A 27,932-nucleotide genomic window follows, 5' to 3' on the forward strand; every position below is an offset into this window, starting at 1 on the left:
AACGGAATTTGACTCTATCCTAATATTTCAGGTAAGAGTGTTATTTTCATATTTAAATTGTATTGTTAAGTTAATAATTTTATAAATATTTGTTGTTAATAAAAACTACGAGTAATATTTTAGCAATTGTATAAATGTCCACATTATTAAAGAATTGGAGGATCGTATCTCACTTTCAAATGAAATAAGTTTAAATAAAAAGTGCAACAAAAAAAGTAATTATATGGTATACAAGGAAGTCAAGTGGCGCCCACATTAGATATTTTTATATTTACTATCTTCACCCGTTTAAGTTAATATTATTCGTATTTCATGCATTTTACTTTTATTATGGAATTTTTGTTTAATAAATGATGCCGCTATGATGAAGCTGTTACCAGGGTTTTCCTTGATCCAACCATTCAAATATTGAAAGAATTCATTTTTATTTTATCTGAGGAGTTGTGCATATACCTAGTTTATGACGTCATCTATGTAATGTACGGAAAACATTAAAAGATTTATCTATAGGTCGAAAAATTAATTAATTTCTTTAAGAAGTGTACTTCAACGCGGTTTAAAATTGTGTTTATCATCAGATACAAGGAAAATTAAGTTATTTGCAATGATTTTCACTTAATTTTAAGTTATCTACTTCTTCTTGTCATCTTGAAGAATTTTTTATACCCTTTATTTTTATCAGAATTTAAATTTGAAGTGCCTTTTAAATTAAACGATTATTAATAGACTTTATTAACCAAGACGTCTTGATTTTGTTAAACATTTGCTGACAGATTTTGATGTACTTGTATCCATTATTTTATCATCTACAGCATAATGTTTAAAGGTAAATATTATTTCATAGATTTTTATTAATAAAATTACCAGTAGGCCTATTATCGGAAAATTTTGTTTTTTAATCTATGCATATCAGTTTATAAATAATAAATAAACACCTTGATATTTTTTCTTGAAAATTCAACATTTTTTTCGATGCAAAGTCAATATTCTTGTATTTCATTTATAGCGCATCTGTTTTGTCAGTACCTATCTAAACTATATCTATAAGGATCACATTAATTTAGAAATATAAATCTTTGGATTAAAAACTAAAGAAATTTTTATTATAATAAAATTAAAAGGTTCTTTTATGGGGAAACTTCACCTCATATAAATAATGCTAATTTTAACCTCGTTCATGTACCTTTTTTTTTTACTCAGCTCCTATAACAGATAGAGCCGCGGTTTTTTTTTATTATTGTTTTTGTTGTTGTTCTTTTCTGTGTACTTAAGCAGAATTATTACTTTTAATAAAATCTCACTGTTTTTATTACTGTTTTCATAATTACTGTTTGAAAATTTTCTAAAATTGAACATTTTTTCGGTTTTCGGCACAAAATATTTTTTTTTAAATATTTCAGTACATAATTATATAAAAAAATCTGCTTAGATAATGATAAAATAGGTCTGTGAATATCTGGTAAAAATTTAAAATCTCTATCATTTATAGTTTTTACGAAAAAGGTACATGAAGTTTGAAAAATGTTGGTTTCTTACAGCATTTAAAGTTAGGACTAACTATTCAAAATAAAGTTTTTGTTTTAAGGTAGGGTAGTTCACTCTCTTATAACAACCTGCACCGTATGTTTGTTGCTTCTATTTATAAGAACGTAAATTTTACGACACTAACAGTTATTACCTTCAATACTAAAAGATCTTACTGAAGAGTGTAAGACGATGGGATTCCAGAATTATTCGGCTCAGTCATTATCACTTTCATCGCCGTTCAAATTCTGTTCTGTTGCAGCATTTGAATCTAATATTTTTTATGTTGGTTCCAAGAAATTTCCTTTTCTTAAGTAATTTTGAACTCTTACCCGTCAGTTATATATAATTAGTCAAGCCGTACATGATATTCACAAAATATAACTTGTAAATACAAAACTGAACCCTACTAAACTCTCATGAAAAACATAAACTTTTAATCAAAACAAATTAAAAGCTGATATTAAAGTCTGTAAAAAATTCACTACAAAAGTTGATTGCATTTTTACTGGTATATATGTAATAATAACTGACAATGCGCATAAAAATAATTCTACAAACAAAAACTGAAATTCGACAGAATGACATCACTCGCTTAAAAAATTAATAAAAATATTTCAAGTCGACATAGAGACATTATTTTGGTGGCATTGGAAAGAGAGAATTTTAAACTACGTTATAATCTTAAAAACTTAAACAATTATTTTTTTAAGATTTTTCCACCTAATTAAATTTTTAATAAAAATTTTATTACAAAATTTTGTTTGATTTCATCATAAAACTTTATATTTTTAAATTAATACCGCTACTGACTACCATAAATAAAAACTAACGGTTAAACATAAAAAAATAAAATTTAGCATATGCTTGTACCTAAAAACGACTTCTTTTTCCGAACGAGACCCGCACACCTCAACCATTTTTAAGAGACTCCTATGGGTGGGGGGGGAGAAACTCAAAAACTTTAACTGGAATGGGTAACGTTGTGACATATCATTTTAAAGGGCGTTTAAAAATCATAAAGGTTCAAGCTACAACCCTAACCCAAAATAGTGGCTGTTAAATATAATTTTTTCAGAGGTAATTTCTAAAGTGAGCTTTTCGTAGAAAAAATATATCGTTTCGATGCTTGAGCGTTTGTCCATGTGTAACTGTTGAAAAGTTATTTAAAGTTGATTGACATTTTAAATCAGGTTTCAGTCTGGGAATTTGTCTGGACAAGGAAGCACGTTAATGTTCCGTTCTTCGAAAAATTATTCAACTTTTTTGGTAGTACGGCATGGCACCGAATCTTATCCGATCACTTCATTACCTTGTGGTAATTTGTTTTGAAGTTGTCGGAAACTTTCCTTTAGAATTTTTTATATAGCCATCGCCATTGGTTTTCAACATACAATTTACTGGAAGAAATGAATAGGGCCTTAAAATCTGAAAAATTCCCGAAAAATCTTTATTTTGGGGACGTTGAATAAGATCCAGTATGTATTTTCATCTGAGCTTTTCTAATATATGGAACCCTATCTCCCTGGATGTAAAAACGTGACTCGTCGGAAAACGTAACATTTTTCCAGCCTTCTTTGGTCCAGTTGCCTTTGCTCCACAAAGTGGAGTAAAGGAAGTAAAACTCTTTTTACTTCCTTGTACGAAGTAAAGGAAGTATTGTGATCGCGTAAGAGATTTTAAATGTATACGCATAAAAAATACTGATCTCACAGCGATTATGCATTTATCGGTAAATAAATCGTATGTATCTAAAACATGTGACATGTTACACGAATTCTAATAACAGTTCTAAATTCAGCACCCCAAAATTAGTAAAAATCACAGTTTCCTATTCCAGATACAAGAAAAAGGTTTTTTTTGTTGACTAGTGTTTGAACCATTAATTCCAAGATTAGATATTTAAAGTTTGTTATCGGATGTAATTCTGAATGTGGTAAGTAATAAAAAAGTTAAATGGGGAGCGTTTTACCTAATTTTATTGATATCACTCACATTTAAAAAATTTGAAAAAATCAGAAGTTATTAGTGAAATAAGATTTTATGTACTTTTCATTTTAATCCAAACATTTTTACAGAGGTTAATAATTATTAATAATTCAAATACATTTTAATTAAAAAAAAAAAAAAAAAAAAAAAAAAATATTAAAAAGTTAAAAATTTTAATTTACAAAAAAAAACATATGTATATGAAGTCGGATTCGAACCGATGTGTGCACGGTTAGCGATCCGACACATTCTTACTTACACAACTACTTGAGCGCTGTGATAACAAATTAATATGTAAACTAATATATAATGCTGATACGGATACCACAAAAAATGTGATGTAATGTAGTGTCCATCACAATGCAATTGTGTAACTGTCCATTTTATGAAAGAACTGGAGGATTCTACTTCACTTTTAAATGAAATAAGCAAAAATGTGTATATGTAATTTAATAGGTGTACAAGGAAGTCATGTGGTGCCTACATCAGATTTGGTTTATATATATATATATATATATATATATATATATATATATATATATAAAATGTTCTAAGTACCTATCGATGATAATCGTTTGATAATCGGCAAATAGGGTTATTTATTTTAAATATTTATTTATTTCTGTTTGCTTTACAAACGCTTTTTTGTTTTTAAATTTTTTTACTGACGGTTTCTACACGGTTTTTTCATTCCTTTTTTAGAAAATAACTAGCAGACCCGGCAATGCTTCACTATTGCTATATATATATATATATATATATATATATATATATATATATGCATAGAGAGAGAGAGGGAGCGAGAGAGTTTAAATGAACACAATTGAAAATTTGATAAAAAAATGAAAAAACTGAATTTCACAAATTTTACCTTTCACTTATTCTCCTTCCCCTTTTCCCTTTCCAACTCACCCTTTCGCCCTTCTCCCTCCCCCTCTCCCAGTTTCCTTTTTACCCTTTCCCGTTTTCCCCTTTTCTCTTTCTCCTTTTCCCCTTCTTCCCTTTTGCCCGCGTGTAAATCGGTCCATTAGTTTTTTTGGTCTTTAGCGGACACACATACGAATATGCCTTTTATTTATATATATATATATATATATATATATATATATATATATATATATATACAGTAATCACGGAGCGATATCTGGTGAATAAGGTGGCTGTGGTAGTACTGAAATTTGTTTTGAGGTTAAAAATTGCTGTACTGACAGAGCAGTACGGGATAGCGCATTATGGTGATGCAGAATCCAATTATCAGCAATGTTGGCACGGACACGAAGAACTCGTTTACGAAGTCTTTCTAAAATTTCTTTGTAGAAATATTAGTTAACTGTTTGTCCAGGAGGCACCCACTCTTTATGAACAATTCCCTTGGAATCGAAGAAGCACACAAGCATGCATTTCACTTTTGACTTTGACATGCGAGCTTTTTTTGGTCTGGGTGATCCCTTTGAGCACCATTGCGAACTTTGGCGTTTTGTCTCTGAATCGTATTGAAAAAACCAACCTTCATCACCAGTGATAACACGGCTCAACAAATCTGGATTGACTTCCGTTTGCTCTAACAGATCGGCTGCCACATTTTCCCGTGATTCTCGCTGTTGTTGTGTGAGATTTTCGGGGACCATTTTTGAACAAATCATTCTCATACCAAGATCTTCAGTTAATATTAGACGAACCGTTTCTCGATCGATGTTGAGTTTTTCTGCAATCATTTTCACGGATAATCTTCGACCAGATCATACGATTTCACGCATCCTGGTCAAGTTGACATCTGTCCGTGACGTTGATGGTCGTCCACTGCAGTCTTCATCTTCAACATTCGTTCTGCCTTCACTAAAAACTTTATGCCACCGAAAAACTTGAGCTCTTGACATAACCTCCTCTCCAAAAGCCTTCTGAAGCTTACCATAAGTTGTCGTCGCGTTTTCACCCGATTTTACGCAAAAAGAAATGGCATACCGTTGCGCAATATTTTGTGGTTTCATTTCTGTGACGAGAGACACAAACACGTGTTCACTTATTACAGCACAACTCACGACTGAGCAGTTGCATCAATGTGCCGCTTGGACTAGAAGTAGCTTATATACCAAGGTCAAAGATGGTGTGTCTACGCAAGCTGCAGGGTTGCCACACCTTGCAAAGAAAAATCAGTCTCATTACTTTATTGTCGCACCTCGTATAAAAATATCTGTTTGTATATTTGTTTGTTTGTTTCCTAAATATGTCGACACCGGCCCCACCTAGCGGGTATAGTTTTTGCAAAAATATTTCTTTTCACGTAACTAATATTCATATTCTGAATATCAACCAAATCGGCCCATAAATATAATTTTTCTAAATATCTCAACCCCAGCGCCACCTAGCGGGTTCATTTTTTGCAGAGGTAATTTTTTCCATGTAAGTAACACGTATTCTGAATACGAAGCAAATCGGACCATAAATATAATTTTTCGAAATATCTCGACGCCAGTGCCACCTAGCGGGTCCAAACTAGAAACCTTCCCTGGAATGCCTCCAACCATTCCCCAAAGTTTCATCGCTATCGGATGTACGGTTTAGGAAGGCATAAGAAACATACAGACAAATAAACATTCATTTTTATATATATAGATATAACGCCTATGTCATCGTTAGAAGTAACTTTGTTTTGTTCCAGGTCGCTTATAACTAACCCACCGGGTTGGTCTAGTGGTTAACGCGTCTTCCCAAATCAGCTGATTTGGAAGTCGAGAGTTACAGCGTTCAAGTCCTAGTAAATTCAGTTATTTTTACATGGATTTGAATACTAGATCGTGGATACCGGTGTTCTTTGGTGGTTGGGTTTCAATTAACCACACATCTCAGGAATGGTCGAACTGAGAATGTACAAGACTACACTTCATTTACACTCATACATATCATCCTCTGAAGTATTATCTGAAAGGTATTACTGGAGGCTAAACAAGAAAAGGAAAAAGGTCGGTTATAACCAAAGTTCCCTTTAATTTTTTTCAGAGCTGCGCGCACAAAAATCAGTCGCGGTCAAAAAAAATTATTCAAATATCAATTTGTGCAAAAAGTGCAAACATACGGGTTGAATAAATCGAATAATAATTTTCAATCTTATAATAATTATAACCATTCGATATAATTTTGACGTTCCGATAATACTTCTCTTGCAGTGTCACTCCAGAAGACTTCGCGTCTCAAATATTGAGTTTTTAGTCTCTTAATTTTAATCTTTATATACCGATAAGTATTAATAATCGTTAATTCACTTTTTTGTGGATATTTGCACAAGGAAGTAAGTTCGTCTAATGCATCTTTCAGAGCAAATATTACTACCCGATATTGCGAATCGATCAGAATTTTTTGGAGAAATTTTTTAAGATGAATCAGGATGATATGTATGAGTATAAATGAAGTGTAGTTTTGTACAGTCTCAGTTCGACCATTCCTGAGATGTATGGTTAATTGAAACCCAACCACCAAAGAACACCGGTATCCACGATCTAGTATACAAATCCGTGTAAAAATAACTGAATTTACTAGGACTTGAACGCTGGAACTCTCGACTTCCAAATCAGCTGATTTGGGAAGATGCGTTCACCACTAGACCAACCCGGTGGGTGCGTATATAGTTCTAATCGAATTTTCTATATCCTACGTAATATATACAGTTTTCCAAACAACATGTAATGCTAAATCTTCCGGTAACAAAGTCACATTGTATTCTACATGGCTCCACAGTTTCAACTAAACGTATCATCCAGTACGGCTTGCATATTTACAACAGCTGATTTTAAACGCGCGTGTAATAAATTTTTCTGTGCAATTTATTGAAATACCTTTAAAATCACTGCGCAACCGCGCAGCTTTGAGGAAACTTTGCTTATAACCGTAAACGGTTATGACATCTAATTAACTTACTCCTGATGGTATCCCACGGAGAAATAAAAACGTTACAGCCCGGATATATATTAGGGATATTGTAATCAGAATAAAAAATTCTCTGGAATATTTTGCATACAGAAATATGAGCTTCCAGGAATGTATCCCGTTAATCCTACAATTATATCCTTCTGATCTCATCGATTTTGGATATTTATATGCTAATAATGCACGTCTGATTTATCACATAACGCTTTCCTTAAAATTTAATTAATACCATGAAACGAATAATTCGGTTCAGCCTGACAGTTGTTGAATTTTAAACGAACATATATTACAAACAAATATACACATCGATATTTGAATTTATACACAAATAAGGTATAACGATTTTAATTAAAACTCTATATATATATATGCATACACAGACGATAGTTATATCCAAATAATTTATCCCATAATTAAATAATAGTATATCCTTTTTCTTGGGAAGGAAGATGCTACTATTAATAACTTTGTTATAAATAACCCTGTAGGAAGTATAGGCTTTGCGTAGTATCTAATCGGATACTTCAGAAGAGTCATCGAAAAAAAAGGAACTTAACATTGATTTAAAAACACGGGAGTGTTTTTCTATAATTTATCGTTTACGATATTGTGTAATTATTTATTTGTGTAATAAACACTTAAACGATGAAATCGTAAAAATGTACTCGATTTCAATTATATTTTTCATCTTTGTTGGTTATTATTTAAATTGCTTTATCGAATAGAATTTAATAAAAATAAATTGCATCTTATTTCTGCTTACCGTTAAAATTTATCGTTCGTTTAAAATAATTAATCGATAAAAATATTGAATAAATAGAAAAATCACTTTTAAGTGTGAATTTGAACTTTTAAGTAAAGTTTTTTAAACTTGGCATGGTATATAATATTGTTCATATATAAATAAATTACCTTTTAAGTTTTTCATCGAAGATCTATAGATAACAGACCGATAAAAATTCATTAAAAGTGTTTAACTTTGATATTAATTTACTATAAAGGTGTACATAAACATTTCTGATATATTTCCTCATACCGGTGAGTAAATCGAACCTAGCCGGTCGAACTGCAGTAATTTGAACGATATATATAACGCTGTTATTACTAGCACCACAATCGGTTCTGTATGTTATTACTCTCGTTTATCGTTGGTTGTAATCTTTTCGCTCTTCGATTCAGTATAGTTTCGTTCTTCGCGGGTGTGTTTTTCTAAAAATATCCCCTATTTGATCGAGGAAAGGATTACTGTAATGGAAGTTTACGTGCGTTCCAGATCGTTACAATAAACACATCAAATATCCATTTTCAAATATCGGAATCGCAAGAGAAAAAATAACATACATGATTCAGTTAAAAAAATCGGGTGGGGCTGTGTCGGAGCGCACAGCCGTTGGTTTAACGTGAAACGTTACAGATCTTGGATGAAGTTCCTCTGAGCTACAGACCGACCAACTAAATAGGAGAGCAACTATCGTATTGCTTTTTAACAAAACTGAAAGTCTCCAATAGAAAATTTTAGTTCCTTTATTTGGCCAACTCTACAGATAAATCGGTCGGTCTGTATGTCAGCGAATCGCTTTTACTGTATGGGATTGAAATAAAAACGAGACATTGACTGCGTACTAAATTTAATTTTAACATAAAACAGACACCAAATGGTACACGATATTTATTTCGACTAATATTCGACAGCAATTTTGTTCAACATCGATCTGTGATATGAGAAGTAAGAAACATAAAGTGTAATAAGCAGCAGTAGAGGGGCTCGCACCATCGGCGTCATTCACTGACCGCGCCGTACCACCTTTACGAGGCTGCCGAAACATTCTCGCTCGCTCGGCACCGGACAGGAGTACCTGTGTTCGCCCCATAATATCCCCTTTCCAACTATATGCTTAATTTATATTTCCGGGTGGCATTTGCGCGAGCTGACTCTGACATATTGAATTTTTATACTTTTTTACACGTTTATTTTAATTTTTTACCCGTAAATATCGTTCAAAATTTACTTATTATTACTTAAATCGATGTATCTTGACAACCTCTAAATACAAACACACGAATCAACGCGTTATCAAGTCTAAGTCGTGAGCTAAAATGAATAGAAGTGTGCGAGACCGCCAGTTTTGGCCGATCAGCGCTGTGCCCCCTCACCGTCAACCCACTCATCAGTGACGCAAACTGAAAGTCGTATTGGCGATCTGACCGTGTACGTTTTAAAATGACACCGCATTTAGGTCTCTGAGACTAATAGAAAATTATTAAGGCAGGACGATACAGACCTTTTCGTAACGCTACAAATTTCTGTTCTGGTACCCGCATGTTTCGGTGTGATTTTAAAGACGTTTCAGGTCTAAATTGGCGTACAATGGGGTCAATTTCGAACGCAAAACGAAATAGATGACCTTCTGTTAGAACTCCAGAAGCCATAAGATATATTCAAAGAAGAATTTCTGTCAGTCCGAAAAAAGTTTTACTTATATTATCTCAGCGGTGTAAAATACAAATCACTTGGTTAAATTATGAGTAAAGAAATAAAATTCGTAGAGGATTTAATTATCAAAGAATCTATTCTGAGAAATATAACTGAACACGAAGATTATAAGATTTTTTTTTAATTTATCGAAAGATTAAAAATAGATTATTAAAATCGTATTACAAATATTATTAAAAATGTTTTTAACTGTTTACTCGATATTCCGCTAAATTAAAAATTTCTTGGCCTGGTCTTATTAATGTATTATGACCATTTCAAATACTTTCAACCGGGTTGAAAATTCTTGTCGCAAATTCTTCTTTCCTATTTAGTTTTTGTTCGTTCGCCAACGATTTCGTACGTCCCCTCATCGGCGTTAGATCAGATGACCTTCGTAAAATGACTCTGAACTTAAGCCGATATAATAAATACCTGCAAAACAATAACAAAATATAAAGGTAACACTAGTCATCAAAATTTAATTCTTTGTTAAATGAGAGTGAATAACTGATTCATATAGTATTTTTAACATGATTTCATATACGTTAATAGATTTTTTCTATCAGGGTTAGTATTTGTAATTGAAATTTCTACTGAAACAAAAAGATGTATGATGAACGTAATATAATAATACATTACATGCATTTTGTACCTAAAATCTAAATCTTACCTAAAATCTATTTAAACCCATCTTGCACAGACTTTATGAAACCCAAGTCTGTTGTGGATGATTTGGCAGAACTGGCAGAACTGTGACTAATTTGCAGACGATGTGCCAATTCATCAATAGTTACTCGTCTGTTTAAGAAAACAATGTCACGTGCACGCTCAATGTTTTCCTCATTTGTAGCGGTAAACGGTCGTCCGGCTCCTTCGTCGTTCGTAACACTTGTGCGACCGTTTTTGAATTTTTCAATCTATTCGTAGACACTAAGTTGCGGCAACACACTGTTTCCGTACAGTACCGAAAGTCGTCGATGAATTTCGGCCCCTGATACGCCTTCTGACCACAAAAAACGGATCACTGAACGTTGCTCTTCGTTGGTGCAAACAGAAAGCGGAGCAGCCATGGTTAACGGCCGGGCAGCGTTAATGGAACTAACCAAGCAGCATCAAACCTGCACAGACATAACAATTAAACCACGCATGCGTCATCTACGCAACACGATAGTACTACCAACATCAACAAAAATATAACTAAATTGCGAATAATAATTGACTTACACTTTTATCCAAGGTCCAGTCCAAGTAAAAGCGCTGTTACATTCAGATCTCCACATACATGCCATAAATATTTCCTACACTGAATCCTGCTTAATACAAGATTCATAAGACTCCTTCATATGAACAGTGAATGCTAACGGTATTGATGGGTATTTATTTCCAATATGAAGTAGACCAGCTTTCAAACTGAGCTTTGACGAGTCAATAAAAAAATCGTCATTTGTCAGGATGGTGCATATGTCCCAAAGCTTTCAGTAAAGAGTCCACATCATTATATTATACTAAGTTTTCGTACTGAGAAAAGAAATGTTCATATGCTGACTGCCTATCACGGAAAGCACTTATTTTACTGTTTGGTTGTAAAAAATGTTTCCCTTCAGTGTTGATGCCAGTATTTCTGCTTGATTCCTTCATAAATTTAGATCACGAACCAGATCATTTAATTCTGACTGGTTAATTAAATGGGGTTCAGTATATCTATTTTATAAAAATTTTGGATATCTTTCTTCATCGCCTGATATGTCATCCTGACCCCCGTAGAGGAAGACACCCTCCTCCACTCTCTCCGTTCCGAGCCCTTATGGGCTTTACTGGAGATCATCTTCGAAACCTCGGCTTTTGACATATTCTAATCCGCCTCGGCAAGGATGCTACCGATGCGAATGCTACGAGTGACATTTCCATCTCACCTAGTCCTAAGTAAGACTGAAAGGACCTAACTAAACCAAGAAATTGAACTATCTACCCGTAGAACACAAAGTAACAAAGTAGAACAAAGTAACTTCAACACAAAACACGAAAAATAAAAATATTACATGGAACAATAACAACGCAGTGACACTGAAACAAAATAAAACAAAGGACAAAAACAACAACAAGAACATAATTTATAAAACAAAACATCAAGAAAAACAGAATACAAGGAAAATACAAGCAGAGCTTTAGATCCCCTCAGTAATCCTTTCCTTTACTAAGCACATTGTAAAACGCTTCACTATTGCCCATTCGGCTTGGCTCCTCCAGTTTACACGGAGATCCAAAGCCGACCCTATAAGATCAAGCCGACAGATGGTCTCCGTACGCATTAACTCGTACTTCGAGCGCTCATAAAGAACATGCTAGATGTCATCCAATTGTCCACACTGAGGACACATCCCAGAATCTACTAGGCCGAATTTCTGCAGTCTGTTCCTAAAAGCACCATGGCCAGAAAGAAATTCACATATTTATTAAGGTGCACCTAAGTGGCGTCCCGCAAACCAACAACATTTGGTTAGAGTTCATGCGTATAACGCCCACCATCTGTCTCATCCCATCTGGTCTGCCACAAGGCACTGCCATGTTGTTCAATTTCTCGAACTTTATCCGAAGTCAACTCACCGGACTTCTTAGCAACATACCGCTGCTGCTTCTCAGACGCAATCAAATCTATCGGTTTCACGCCTGCAGTCACCAAGACTGCCTTCCGTGAAATAGTACGATAACCACCCGTTACTGTCCACAATATTAGGCGTTGAGCCCTTAATAATATGTCCCAATAACTTTTATATTTTAGCCTATCCTCCCAAACAGGCGCCGCGTATAGCAAAATAGCCTCGCACCGCCTTATATATAACAGGCACCGCCTTTATATAGGATGCTCATGGTCTTGAAATTAACACCTCAATCAGGATTGACTACACGTCGAATACTGAAGAAGACATTGCAGGCCCTCTCCCCGACGTATAGAAGGTGCTTCTTAAAGCCTGATATATCAGCACAAGAGTCGACATTTTCATATTCATCTAATTTCCATATTTCTGCTGGTACTAGAATTGAAAGCTCTTGGCTATGTGCCACTGGCCGCATGGCAGAGGAAATATTTGTGAACGTATTTACGATCACAAAATGCTATGCTTAAGGAGTTCATGCATGATACTACCTGAAAATAAGAATGGTAATTACAAAAAACTAAACCTGATAGAAGAATTCTGATTTCATATTTGCATAGGCGTGAAAAATTTTATAACAATCAATTATTCACTCTCATTTAACAAAATCATTGTTGATCAGTGTAATCGATTTAGCTCGTGTTAATACCGCTAGTTCTCATACGAGTAATATTTATTTAGTAGATAGGGACATTTACTTTTATGATATGTCCCGTATAAGGGTTCAAGTAGTACAAATTAATGGAAACGTTTCCACATTTTTGTATTTTTTTTTATGTATCCGTACTCCCCTGAGCCGGACATACAATTAAGTAAAGCTCGGCCTAGGAGAGCGTCTATTACTCTAAGGGGGCCTCCCCACCTACCGGCAGCACGATCGGCATGGCAGTTCAGTGCCCAGGTAGGATTTTAATCTTGCCAGCCTCTAATCCCAAGGGGGGTAACCGGGCCCAACTACGTCGTCCCCGGGCCACACCCGACGGCCGAGTCTCGGTCTTATATTTTTTAACTTTACTTCTGTTAGTACGGGTAATGTTCACCTTTACATTTTATCACCTCTTTCATTCTTTTTTGGCGTGAATTGAATTAGTTTTACATATTTTTCACCCTGAAACCAAAAATAGGATTGCATTATACGAATTGCCTTACAGTCTAGCTTATTTCCCTCTTTATATGCCCTAAAATTTTTATTAGGTTGAGATCGAGTGAATTTGTCGGATATTATAGTGTCATTCGTGAATTGTTTACCGCATTGTATGGAATTATTAGAAGCAAGGTATTGCTGGAACAATCTACTTTTCTTTCTTTGCTTTCCACTAGAGGCACAGCTTTGTTTTTCAAAATCACTATAATTTTTTTTTTTATACAGTTATCATTCCTTCAACAGGAAAACATCCCCAAAATATTTGTTTATCATGTATTTCATCGACTTAACAATGCGCTCGGGAGGAAGAGGTTCTCCTTTGAACAAACTGCGGACGTCTCATTTTCCCAAGGAAATGCGTTTTATCGGAGAAAATAACTTTCGACCGATTTAGTTCAATTTACATATTTCTTAGTCGCTAATTTCAACAGACGTTTTTTTCTATCTTCTTCGAGCATTCGAGTAATGGATTTCAATACTAAAGCCACCCCTTTTAGCTTTCAAAATCACAACTTGATTTTTGAGGATCGGTTCGAGATAATGCCGGCAAGAAATCTTCTATCTGTTTGAGTTTTTTTCTTTTTCTCCCTAACTTTCCCTTACTTCGTGACCGATAGAAATGGTTGTTATTTTTACACGTAATGAAATCGATAATTTTCAAACTCATCCCACGTAATGCTGCAATTTTTCGTCGAAACATTAATGAATATTCACGGTAAATTATGATTTTGGTTCTTGTTTTAGTGTAAAATCCATCTAAAAAATTGAATCTAATGATTACAATAAAAAAACGATACGTATAAAAATCAAATGCTTCGACGACAAATATTAAACGAATTTATTGACAATTTTACAAAAAATTAAAAAAATTTAACTTCACATTGCACTATAACAAACAAAAAAACGACCGTGAGCAAAGGTATTTAAAAAAATAACTAACAAAAGCCTTGCAGCAAGCAATGCGATCGACTTAACTGACCTTCGTCGCAGTAATTCCATTAATTTTCATCACTTTAGCTTAGCATCAGAATAAGGTAACCGGCGTAAAAGTTCCACGATCTAACTCCCGACTAAACCCTGGATAAGCCGTGGAGAATGAACAAATGAAAACTAAAAGATATAAACTTTTTTTTTTTAATAGAACGTATATCGTCGAGATTACATGTGATAATGAGCCTTCAGAAAATTATTGTTAAACAAATGGTACAGAAAAATCAGATTTACCGATTGATATCACCCTATCTACTGTTTTATCCTAAATATGTGTTCGCATTTGAAATAAATATATAGTTACAGTAGAAAGTACCGTTTTAATATAAACATTTCTTACATGGAAAAGTTAAGTTAAATATTTTTTTAGCGGTTTCTTTTAATTCGGAATCGCTCGCAAACCGATTGTCGACTAAACATTTTTTTTAATTTTTTGAACTGAAGAAACTGTTATCGAATAGTACGCGAATAAAAACATTCCATTAAGTTTTCAAAGCCGGCTAAACGTCATTGGTTCTCATGCACTCTTCATCTTTTCTGGGTGACGCGCGCAATTTTTGGACTCAAAGTCTTATGCGTAGTAATTATTGTTGTAGACGTCAAACATGTTTGCATTTTTTACCACCGTTCCGAAGTTTTCGCTTAGTTTTTTATTACTAATTTTATTAAAACCGGTCACAGAAACCAAATTGTTGATGACTTATTTATTTATTTCCAGAAAGAAATTTACATATACCGATACATTCGCGTAGAGTAAAAATACACAATACAAAGTAAATCCTACCAAGACAAATATTATTGCCTGTGCGCAGATCTGGTTGAAATCTTAACCTAAAATTACAATCACAAAATACAAAAGTTACATATAAAATTACTCATAAACAAACAAAACGTATACGTCAGCCAAATTATTAATGATTAAATTATGTGTAACACTTATAATCTTATGATCATTACATATTTACAATTCTTTGATAATTTAACACTCCTTGAGCCGAGAAATAATAAACGTCGGTATTTTGACGCTATAATCCGATCCACAAAGTGATAGCGTCGAACTGGTCGACGTATATAGAATTCGATCTGGATAGCGATCGAATTCTGAATCTGGATAGCGATCGGATCCTATCGATGTATAAAACCAATCGATAAAGTATCCATCTATGATTCTGTTATTATTTTACTTGGTGAGGTTTTATTTTTAGTATATGTACTGCCGAAGCAAGTACTGCTTGGTTAGGTTGCCTATTCTACCCGTAATTTTTTCATAACCATAATGTTTCGTTTACGTATTGGTCAATCTTCGTTCCGTGAAACAGTTTTATTTTTTAGCATTTTCTTTATTAAATTCATTTATTTCAAGTTTAGTTTTCATTTATGCAAGTGTAATGTGACCCGTGTTCATCTAGTAAAATTGAAGAATTATTAAATTTGATTAAATTTCAAGAATCAAACACTCACAAAAAATTAAACACTTGATGTTAATCCCAATTCACTTGAAAAGATTTTATCCATAATTTTAATTTATTTCTTCTTGTTGCAATAGTATTTAATAATTGCTTCAAATTATTAGGCAGACAATTATAAAGTTTGACTGCTGTTATATAACAGCAGCAGCGGTTTTATCACTAACTCTTTTCTTGCTAATTGGTAGATTGATACTTTTGTTTCTTGTTATACTGCTTGAGCTTGAAAACTTGTTTTTTTTTTCAATTACAGTAGTGATATTTCAAAATTCAAACCTATAGACCTTTTCAACTGTAATCGAGTATTCATTTATTGTAAAAGCATTCTTACTAATAATATTCATTAAATTATTTTGTAATATTTTAAGGAAATTAAGATAATTTCCATATGCTCCGCCCCATGCTAGTATTCCATACATAATGTAACTGTGGAACAATGCATGATAAAGCATTTTGAATTAGGATCTTATAATCAACCGTGTCAAAAGCTTTCGCTAAATCCAGAAAACATACTACAAAAGGTTTACTTGTATCCAGATTCTTGTAGATTAAATTTTAAATACAATTTAGAGCATCATTAGTACTTCTATTTTCCTAAAACCAAATTAATAATTCGATAGAATATTACTTTCAGTTATAAAATTCTATATTTTATTATACATTTTTTTAAAAAATATTTTAGAAATATTTGATATTAAAGAGATTGGTCTGTAAGCTTCGTGGTTATTACCAGCCTTAAAAATCGGTACAATTTCTGCTTTTTTTAACTTATTCGGTCAAATGCAAGTTCAAAACAGTTATTAAACTTAATCGTTTATGAATTAATTATTTTTAAAATCCAAATATTACGTAATATTTTGTAGTAGTGTGTGATCGACGTTAAAACATTTTAAAATTTCACAACTAATATGTAAATGCACGTAGGATTACGTACTCGCCAAAGCAATACAAAATTATCTACAAAAAAGCAAACAAATTCTTCAAAATCCAGAAGACGCTGTTTTTCAGGTAGGTGACTGAACGATCGATCGTTACTTTTAACGTAATTAATTCTTTAATAAAGTGGGCAGTTACACAATTGCTAAAATATTAGTGTTTGTTAACGTCAAATATTTATACAATTATTAATTGAACAATCCTACCTGAAATACTAGGATAGAGTAAAATTCCCTTTATTTCTCTTTAAATAAATGTAAGTATTATATCTATATAATCAGTATAAGGCGCCAAAGATCCATTTTACTGTAGCTAACAAGGGAAAGGCACGGGCTTCGGGACATCGATTTGAACCATATTGCGTGTGTGAATAGTTACGCTGTTTATGTCTTCATCTCAAAATACTAACGCACAATATTCAGTTATACTAAACAAAAATTACCATAAAAATTTCCTTAACATTTTATGTTAGTTTATATATTAATTTTATTTCATCTTGCTCAAGTAGATGTGTGGAGTAAGTGAGAACGTGTCGGATCCGTATCCATGCACACATCGGTTCGAGTCCGAGTTCAAATACATATTTTTTAAAACTTTTCTTTGTTTTAAATAAATTTATTTATTAATAATTATCAACCTCTGATTGTAAAAATGTTTGAATTAAAATGAAAAGTATTTAAAATTTTATTTCACTAAAAACTTCTGATATCTTTTTATCTTTTTTTGTATTGTTATTGAATATTATTTATCGTTAATTTTTTTCACAATCAGAGGTTAATAATTATTAATAAATCAATATATTTAAATTAAACAAAATTTTTTACAGGTAAAAAAGAGATTAAGTCGGATTTGAGCCGATGTGTCTTCCCCTTGTAAGATCCAAATATTTCATTAATTAAAATCTTATTTGGCTGTAACTCTGGAACCAATGAAAATAAGTACCACATATGATATATCGTTGAAAAGCTGTCAATGAGGGCTTATTACTGCAGTTAAGAAGTGGGGGCTTTTTTTAAAAAAAATCGCTATGACTTTCTTATTAAGCAAAAAAAATATAGAATTCTTTTAATATTCCTACTATTCTTTGAATAAAGACCTAAAACGTATCTAAGCAAAGTTTTTTTTATATCACCTACCATTAGTCTACGGGGTGGAAAAAATGGAGTTTCGAAGACAAAAAATCATACCTCCCTTAATAGGCACAGTATCGAATCCGTTTAAAGTGGTCGTTAGTTTTCTAAACATTACCTAAAACTTTTGTCTGAAACAATTTTTGAATTACCAACCCTTACGGCAAGAAATGACCAAAATTTTGGTGGAATTGTAAGAAGATGGTGCTTGTATGCTAAACGTATGAAATTTTTTCACATGCTTGTCGAGTAAATTTTAAGTTTTTCTTAACTTTAAGGTGGAAATCTTTTTTATTCCCTACTTAGCACCGGTGAAATCTACCTTCCGACGTGCCGAAAGGGATTTTTTTTCTTTTATTAATAATTTCATTTTTGTATGTTACACTATTCTGACATGAGTTCATCATGGTTTCTTGTGAGAAATCCTGGAAAATGCTAGAAGGGGTTTCTTTTTAAAAGCTTTTATTTATCTCGTTTTAGGAATAATCACATCTTGCAACTGCTATATCTTTTGATCTATCGTATGAAAATCAATTAAATTTGGTACACGTATGTAACTTCGATGACAATACAGCACTACGGTGTCGGAATTTGAAATGACCCCCCCCCCCGCAGCCACACCCTACCCCTATGCTAAATTCATGCATTTAGCTGAAAATTTTCATTTCTCATGAACTATCGTATGAAAATGATTGAAATTTGGTACACGTATGTATTTCGATGTGTAAAAATATATTTTTTAAATTTTTTTTAGTCTTAAAAAAAAGATAGTCTTAAAAAATATAATAGAAAAAAAGATATATAATCTTAAAAAAAATTACAAAAATGTTTTTGATTACATATAAAAAATTAGTTATTAAAAAAGCTTTTATTTAACTAATATTAATATTAACATTAATAAAAAAAAGGAAACAAATTAGAAAAACCCTCTAAAAAGTAAAAAATAAGAATTAAATCAAATTGAGAATTTTAAACAAAAAAATATAATATATTAACAAATATAAAATTGCACTAAAAAGTAAAAAATAAATTATATAAATAACTAATAAATAACCAATAAATAAATGTAATAATTATTAAATTTTAAAGTTAAAAGTAATGAAAATATTTAGTTAAATAAAGGCGCACACCAAATTCCTATGTTCCGTGAGTACAGCGACGATTCATATGTGTGGGTTTTGTGTTACCTATATCTGTTGTTCTGACTATGGATGTTAACGCTTAATCAAACTTTCAAGAATTGCTAAAACGTAGTTTCTCGATGTCAATGTGCTCAAGAAAAACGATGTGCACGACAAAATGATCACTCTGTATAAAAGGTTACTAATATTAATATATTAAAAGTATTTTTATGATTACTTTTTACTTCCTTGTACGAAGTAAAGGAAGTATTGTCATTGCGAAAAATTCCAGTTTTCAGAATTAACGGAAATATTCATTTTGACCATCCCTGAATCAATTTAAATTGATTTCGGCTTCCTCTTGAAGGTTAAAATATTTCATTAATTAAAATTTTACTTGGCATAACTGTAGAAGCAATGAAAATAAGTACCACTTATGATATATCGTTAAAAAGCTGACAATGAGGGCTTATTACTGCAGTTAAGAAAAGGTCAAAAATTCAATTTTTTTTTTTTTTGATTTTAAGCTTTTTAGGACACTTTTGGTTAAGTCGATTGCAAACAAAAGGGGAAGTGCACAACTAGATGTTACAACAGTCCTAAACAGAAAATTTCAACATCCTACGGCTAATCGTTTTCGAGTTATGCGAGACACATACGTACGTACAGACGTCACGCCGAAACTAGTCAAAATGGATTCAGTGATGGACAAAATGGATATTGAAGTTGAAATCTAAAAATCGAAATTTTTCGCGATCACAATACTTCCTTTACTTTGTACAAGGAAATAAAAAACACCAGATACTATGTGTATTACAGCTTTGAATTTAAAATAAATAAAAGAAAATTAACAAATTTAATTTCAGATTCAATAACCAAAAAATTATAACAAATATTTCGAAACCTAAAAGTTTTATATTTAACAATCTAATTTTTAGAAAACTTTTGGATTATTACTTTATAAATTATATTTATAATATAAATAATTATTATTATATTATAATTATAAAATATTTGGATTATAAATATATTCATGAGAGTGAGGTTATATTATTCATTGATTAAACAACTGTGGTAATTATTTAATCTTATTTGCCTAAAATAGAACTAATATTAATGTAAATAAGTAGAAAACAACATTTCAATTTTAATTTCAATATTTATTTATGCTTCTGATTGCAGGTGTTACTGTCATACTGGTATTAAACACAGTAGTAAATAGTTATCGTCTACCTCACTGTAAAACAGATGGAAAAATTCAACGACATAATTTCAAATTTCCAGACCCAAAAAACGTTAAAAGATACTTTGTTTGCGAAAATAATATTTTAGTCTCTAAAATGTGTGAAACTGATAGTATATTTGATGAGAATAAATCTGAGTGTGTAAACATAAACCCTACGATAGATAATAATTATAACAATAGACAAATACAAATTAGGAAATTCTTATCAGCACATGAAGCAGATGATGATTACAAATGTCCACCGTACGGAGTGTATGATGACGTATATCCAGGTGACTGTAAAAAGTATTACCACTGTGATGCAGGAAAGTTATCGGTTAAGAAATGTTCTTACTTTAAAGATTTTGATCCTATAAAGTTAGAATGTCGTTGGTTTTTCTTCGTAGATTGTAAGGCCAAACCAAGAACAACGACAACAACAACAACTAGCACAACGACTACTACAACTACAACAACAGAACAATCTACAGTATTGAGCACAAAATCAGAAATATCATCCACTACTTCCGGAACAACAACCACAGAAAGAGGTTCATCAAGTACCGCTAGAACTGAAATCACATCAACTACACAACCAGCAGTTCCGACTTCAACTGCAACTGAAACGCCAATTACAACAACACCAAAAATAACCACAGAAATACCTACTACAACACCAAAACGAACGAGTACAGTCACGACAGAAATTACATCAACTAAACAACCAACAGTTCCGACTACATCCACAACTGAAACGCCACCTACAACAACGGAAAAAATATCCACAGAAATACCTACTACAATCTTAACACAAACGAGTACCACAGGAACTGAAATTACATCAACTACACAACCATCAGTTTTGACTACATCTGGTACTGAAACGCCACCTGCAACAACGCAAAAAATATCCACTGAAACACCTACTACAATATCAAAACGAACGAGTACAGTCACGACAGAAATTACATCAACTAAACAACCAACAATTCCGACTACATCCACAACTGAAACGCCACCTACAACAACGGAAAAAATATCCACAGAAATACCTACTACAATCTTAACACAAACGAGTACCACAGGAACTGAAATCACATCAACTACACAACCATCAGTTTCGACTACATCTGGTACTGAAACGCCACCTGCAACAACGCAAAAAATATCCACAGAAACACCTACTACAATATCAACACAAACGAGTACAGCCACGTCAGAAATTACATCAACTAAACAACCAACAATTCCGACTACATCCACAACTGAAACGCCACCTACAACAACGGAAAAAATATCCACAGAAATACCTACTACAATCTTAACACAAACGAGTACCACAGGAACTGAAATTACATCAACTACACAACCATCAGTTTCGACTACATCTGGTACTGAAACGCCACCTGCAACAACGCAAAAAATATCCACTGAAACACCTACTACAATATCAAAACGAACGAGTACAGTCACGACAGAAACTACATCAACTAAACAACCAACAATTCCGACTACATCCACAACTGAAACGCCACCTACAACAACGGAAAAAATATCCACAGAAATACCTACTACAATCTTAACACAAACGAGTACCACAGGAACTGAAATTACATCAACTACACAACCATCAGTTTCGACTACATCTGGTACTGAAACGCCACCTGCAACAACGCAAAAAATATCCACAGAAACACCTACTATAATATCAACACAAACGAGTACAGCCACGTCAGAAATTACATCAACTAAACAACCAACAATTCCGACTACATCCACAACAGAAACGCCACCTACAACAACGGAAAAAATATCCACAGAAATACCTACTACAATCTTAACACAAACGAGTACCACAGGAACTGAAATTACATCAACTACACAACCATCAGTTTCGACTACATCTGCGACTGAAACGCCACCTGCAACAACGCAAAAAATATCCACTGAAACACCTACTACAATATCAAAACGAACGAGTACAGTCACGACAGAAATTACATCAACTAAACAACCAACAATTCCGACTACATCCACAACTGAAACGCCACCTACAACAACGGAAAAAATATCCACAGAAATACCTACTACAATCATAACACAAACGAGTACCACAGGAACTGAAATTACATCAACTACACAACCATCAGTTTCGACTACATCTGGTACTGAAACGCCACCTGCAACAACGCAAAAAATATCCACAGAAACACCTACTACAATATCAACACAAACGAGTACAGCCACGTCAGAAATTACATCAACTAAACAACCAACAATTCCGACTACATCCACAACTGAAACGCCACCTACAACAACGGAAAAAATATCCACAGAAATACCTACTACAATCTTAACACAAACGAGTACCACAGGAACTGAAATTACATCAACTACACAACCATCAGTTTTGACTACATCTGGTACTGAAACGCCACCTGCAACAACGCAAAAAATATCCACTGAAACACCTACTACAATATCAAAACGAACGAGTACAGTCACGACAGAAATTACATCAACTAAACAACCAACAATTCCGACTACATCCACAACTGAAACGCCACCTACAACAACGGAAAAAATATCCACAGAAACACCTACTACAATATCAACACAAACGAGTACAGCCACGTCAGAAATTACATCAACTAAACAACCAACAATTCCGACTACATCCACAACTGAAACGCCACCTACAACAACGGAAAAAATATCCACAGAAATACCTACTACAATCTTAACACAAACGAGTACCACAGGAACTGAAATTACATCAACTACACAACCATCAGTTTCGACTACATCTGGTACTGAAACGCCACCTGCAACAACGCAAAAAATATCCACTGAAACACCTACTACAATATCAAAACGAACGAGTACAGTCACGACAGAAACTACATCAACTAAACAACCAACAATTCCGACTACATCCACAACTGAAACGCCACCTACAACAACGGAAAAAATATCCACAGAAATACCTACTACAATCTTAACACAAACGAGTACCACAGGAACTAAAATTACATCAACTACACAACCATCAGTTTCGACTACATCTGGTACTGAAACGCCACCTGCAACAACGCAAAAAATATCCACAGAAACACCTACTACAATATCAACACAAACGAGTACAGCCACGTCAGAAATTACATCAACTACACAACCAACAGTTCCGACTACATCTGCAACTGAAACGCCACCTACAACAACGCAAAAATTAACTACAGAAATACTTACTACAATATCAACACAAACAAGTACAGTCCCGACAGAAATTACATCAACTAAACAACCAACAGTTTCGACTACATCTGCGACTGAAACACCATCCACAACAACGCAAAAAATATCCACAGAAATATCAACAACAGAATCTACAGAACGGAGTACATCTACGACAGAAATTACATCAAGTAAACAACCAACAGTTTCGACTACATCTGCGACTGAAACGCCACCTGCAACAACGAAAAAAATATCCACAGAAACACCTGCTACAATATCAACACAAACGAGTATAGCTACATCAGAAATTACATCAACTACACAACCAACAGTTCCGACTACATCTGCGACTGAAACGCCACCTGCAACAACGCAAAAAATATCCACAGAAACACCTAGTACAATATCAACACAAACGAGTACAGTCACGACAGAAATTACATCAACTAAACAACCAACTATTTCGACTACATCTGCAACTGATACGCCACCAACATCAACGCAAAAATTAACCACAGAAATACCTACTACAATTTCAACACAATCGAGTACAGCTACGTCAGAAATTACATCAACTACAAAACCAACAGTTTTGACTACATCTGCAACTGAAACCCCTCCTACAACAACGGAAAAATTCACCTCAGAAATACCTACAACAATATCAACACAAACGAGTACCACAGGAACCGAAATTACATCAACTACACATCCAGCAGTTCCGACTACATCTGTAACTGAAACGTCATCGACAACAACGCCAAAAATAACATCAGAAGTACCTACTACAGTACCAGCACAACCGAGTACCACATTGACTTTAATTACATCTACAAAACATGCAAGTATTTTGACTACATCTTCAACTAAAACGCCTTCTAGAAAAACACATAAAATAACCACCAAATTACCTACTACAGTACAGACACGACCGAGTCCACCAACGACTAAAATTACATCAACAGAACATCCAATAGTTTCGACTGCAACCAAAACTGAATTGCCGTCTACTACAACTCAAAAAATAACCACAAAAAGACGTACTACAGTGTCAACACCACGGAGTACCGCTACGACTCAAATTACATCAACTAAACTACCAATAGTTTCGACTTCATCTGCAACTGAAACGCCACCTGCAACAACGCAAAAAATATCCACAGAAACACCTACTACAATATCAACACAAACGAGTACAGCCACGTCAGAAATTACATCAACTACACAACCAACAGTTCCGACTACATCTGCAACTGAAACGCCACCTACAACAACGCAAAAATTAACTACAGAAATACTTACTACAATATCAACACAAACAAGTACAGTCCCGACAGAAATTACATCAACTAAACAACCAACAGTTTCGACTACATCTGCGACTGAAACACCATCCACAACAACGCAAAAAATATCCACAGAAATATCAACAACAGAATCTACAGAACGGAGTACATCTACGACAGAAATTACATCAAGTAAACAACCAACAATTCCGACTACATCCACAACTGAAACGCCACCTACAACGACGCCGAAAATAACTACAGAAATACCTACTACATTATTAACACAAACGAGTACCACAAGAACTGAAATTACATCAACTACACAACCAACAGTTTCGACTACATCTGCGACTGAAACGCCACCTGCAACAACGAAAAAAATATCCACTGAAACACCTGCTACAATATCAACACAAACGAGTATAGCTACATCAGAAATTACATCAACTACACAACCAACAGTTCCGACTACATCTGCAACTGAAACGCCACCAACGACAACGCAAAAATTAACCACAGAAATACCTACTACAATATCAAAACGAACGAGTACTGTCACGACAGATATTACATCAACTAATCAACCAACAGTTCCGACTACATCCACAACTGAAACGCCACCTACAACAACGCAAAAAATATCCACAGCAATACCTTCTACAATCTTAACACAAACGAGTACCACAGGCACTGAAATTACAAAAACTACACAACCATCAGTTTCGACTACATCTCCGACTGAAACGCCACCTGCAACATCGCAAAAAATATCCACAGAAACACCTACTACAATATCAACACAAACGAGTACCACAGGAACTGAAATTACATCAACTACACAACCATCAGTTTCGACTACATCTGCGACTGAAACGCCACCTGCAACAACGCAAAAAATATCCACAGAAACACCTAGTACAATATCAACACAAACGAGTACAGTCACGACAGAAATTACATCAACTAAACAACCAACTATTTCGACTACATCTGCAACTGATACGCCACCAACATCAACGCAAAAATTAACCACAGAAATACCTACTACAATTTCAACACAATCGAGTACAGCTACGTCAGAAATTACATCAACTACAAAACCAACAGTTTTGACTACATCTGCAACTGAAACCCCTCCTACAACAACGGAAAAATTCACCTCAGAAATATCTACAACAATATCAACACAAACGAGTACCACAGGAACCGAAATTACATCAACTACACATCCAGCAGTTCCGACTACATCTGTAACTGAAACGTCATCGACAACAACGCCAAAAATAACATCAGAAGTACCTACTACAGTACCAGCACAACCGAGTACCACATTGACTTTAATTACATCTACAAAACATGCAAGTATTTTGACTACATCTTCAACTAAAACGCCTTCTAGAAAAACACATAAAATAACCACCAAATTACCTACTACAGTACAGACACGACCGAGTCCACCAACGACTAAAATTACATCAACAGAACATCCAATAGTTTCCACTGCAACCAAAACTGAATTGCCGTCTACCACAACTCAAAAAATAACCACAAAAAGACGTACTACAGTGTCAACACCACGGAGTACCGCTATGACTCAAATTACATCAACTAAACTACCAATAGTTTCGACTTCATCTGCAACTGAAACGCCACCTATAACAACGCAAAAAATAACCACAGAAATACCTACTACAATATCATCACAACCGCGTACCACAACGACTTTAATTACATCAACAAAACATCCAATAGTTTCGACTGCAACCAAAACTGAAGCGCCATCTACCACAACGAAAAAAATAACCACTGAAATACCTACTACAGTATCAACACGACCGAGTACCGCAGCGAGTCAAATTACATCAACTAAACAGCCAACAGTTTCGACTACATCCAAAACTGGCACCTCAATAGTTACAGAAGTACCTACAACAATATTTCCTTCAACGTCTACTACTTCGAAACTTACAACTAAAACTACTATACCAACAACATACAATCCTACCACTCAGAAACCAAAACCTACCATAACGACAAATCCAACAACACACAAACATAGTAGTCGGAGAACAAAACATACCAAACCGAAAAAACGCACTAAACGTTCCAAAGCGACTAAACGTACCAAAACTACAAAGCCCACCAAATCGACAAAACCAACTATAAGTCACACAAAAAACCTCTAACACGTAAACACGAAACTACCCGTGAAGAAACATATTCACACCACCCAATATCTACTAATCATCAATCATTGAATGAAACTTGGAATGTTTATAATGTAATAAATTATATCTTCAGAATAATTAAATAAATTTAATATAATACTTTTTAACTGTTTTTTTCTTTTTTTTTCTGTTTCTTTTTTTACAAATGCATAAAAATTTATTAAATATTTAGCAATTATACTGTATTTAAAAATTTGCCTAATCTAACGCAATAATTTTGGCGAATCTGACTACTAGTCTTGTATTCGCCTAAACTAATCGGCTACTATGTTTTGATTATAATCTGAACAATATATTTTTTTTTTTATTTCTTTGTTGAATTTCTATAAATGGATATAAAATATGCTTAAGTCATTAGTTTTATACCGATGATGATTATCGTCCGCACACAGTTACAAAGAATTGCTGGAATAAAGTCTCTTAATTGCTGCTAATATTATAATCTATTCAAAAGAAAATGATAAAAAATCGATCGAATTCAAATTTTTGTTATAGAGTTTGCGAAATGGAAAAATGGAAGTCATTTAATACTGGAATACTGCCCTATCTGTTATTCAAATTTGCAGATTTGTTGCTATTTTCATCTTTTCTAAAATTGTTGG

General features: G+C 33.6%; 1 protein-coding gene across 1 annotated transcript; it reads left to right on the forward strand.

Annotated features, from left to right (window-relative positions):
* The first annotated feature begins 688 nt into the window (after nt 1-688).
* LOC142323006 (uncharacterized) lies at nt 689-27,437 on the forward strand. The gene is made up of 2 exons (XM_075362106.1): nt 689-826; nt 20,534-27,437. Exons 1-2 carry the CDS (start codon nt 817-819, stop codon nt 27,286-27,288), a joined length of 6,765 nt encoding a protein of 2,254 aa, XP_075218221.1. The 5' UTR covers nt 689-816; the 3' UTR covers nt 27,289-27,437.
* Nucleotides 27,438-27,932: the final 495 nt, after the last annotated feature.

This window comes from Lycorma delicatula, chromosome 1 (genome assembly GCF_047948215.1).
Source record: "Lycorma delicatula isolate Av1 chromosome 1, ASM4794821v1, whole genome shotgun sequence".
NCBI classification, from domain to species: domain Eukaryota; kingdom Metazoa; phylum Arthropoda; class Insecta; order Hemiptera; family Fulgoridae; genus Lycorma; species Lycorma delicatula.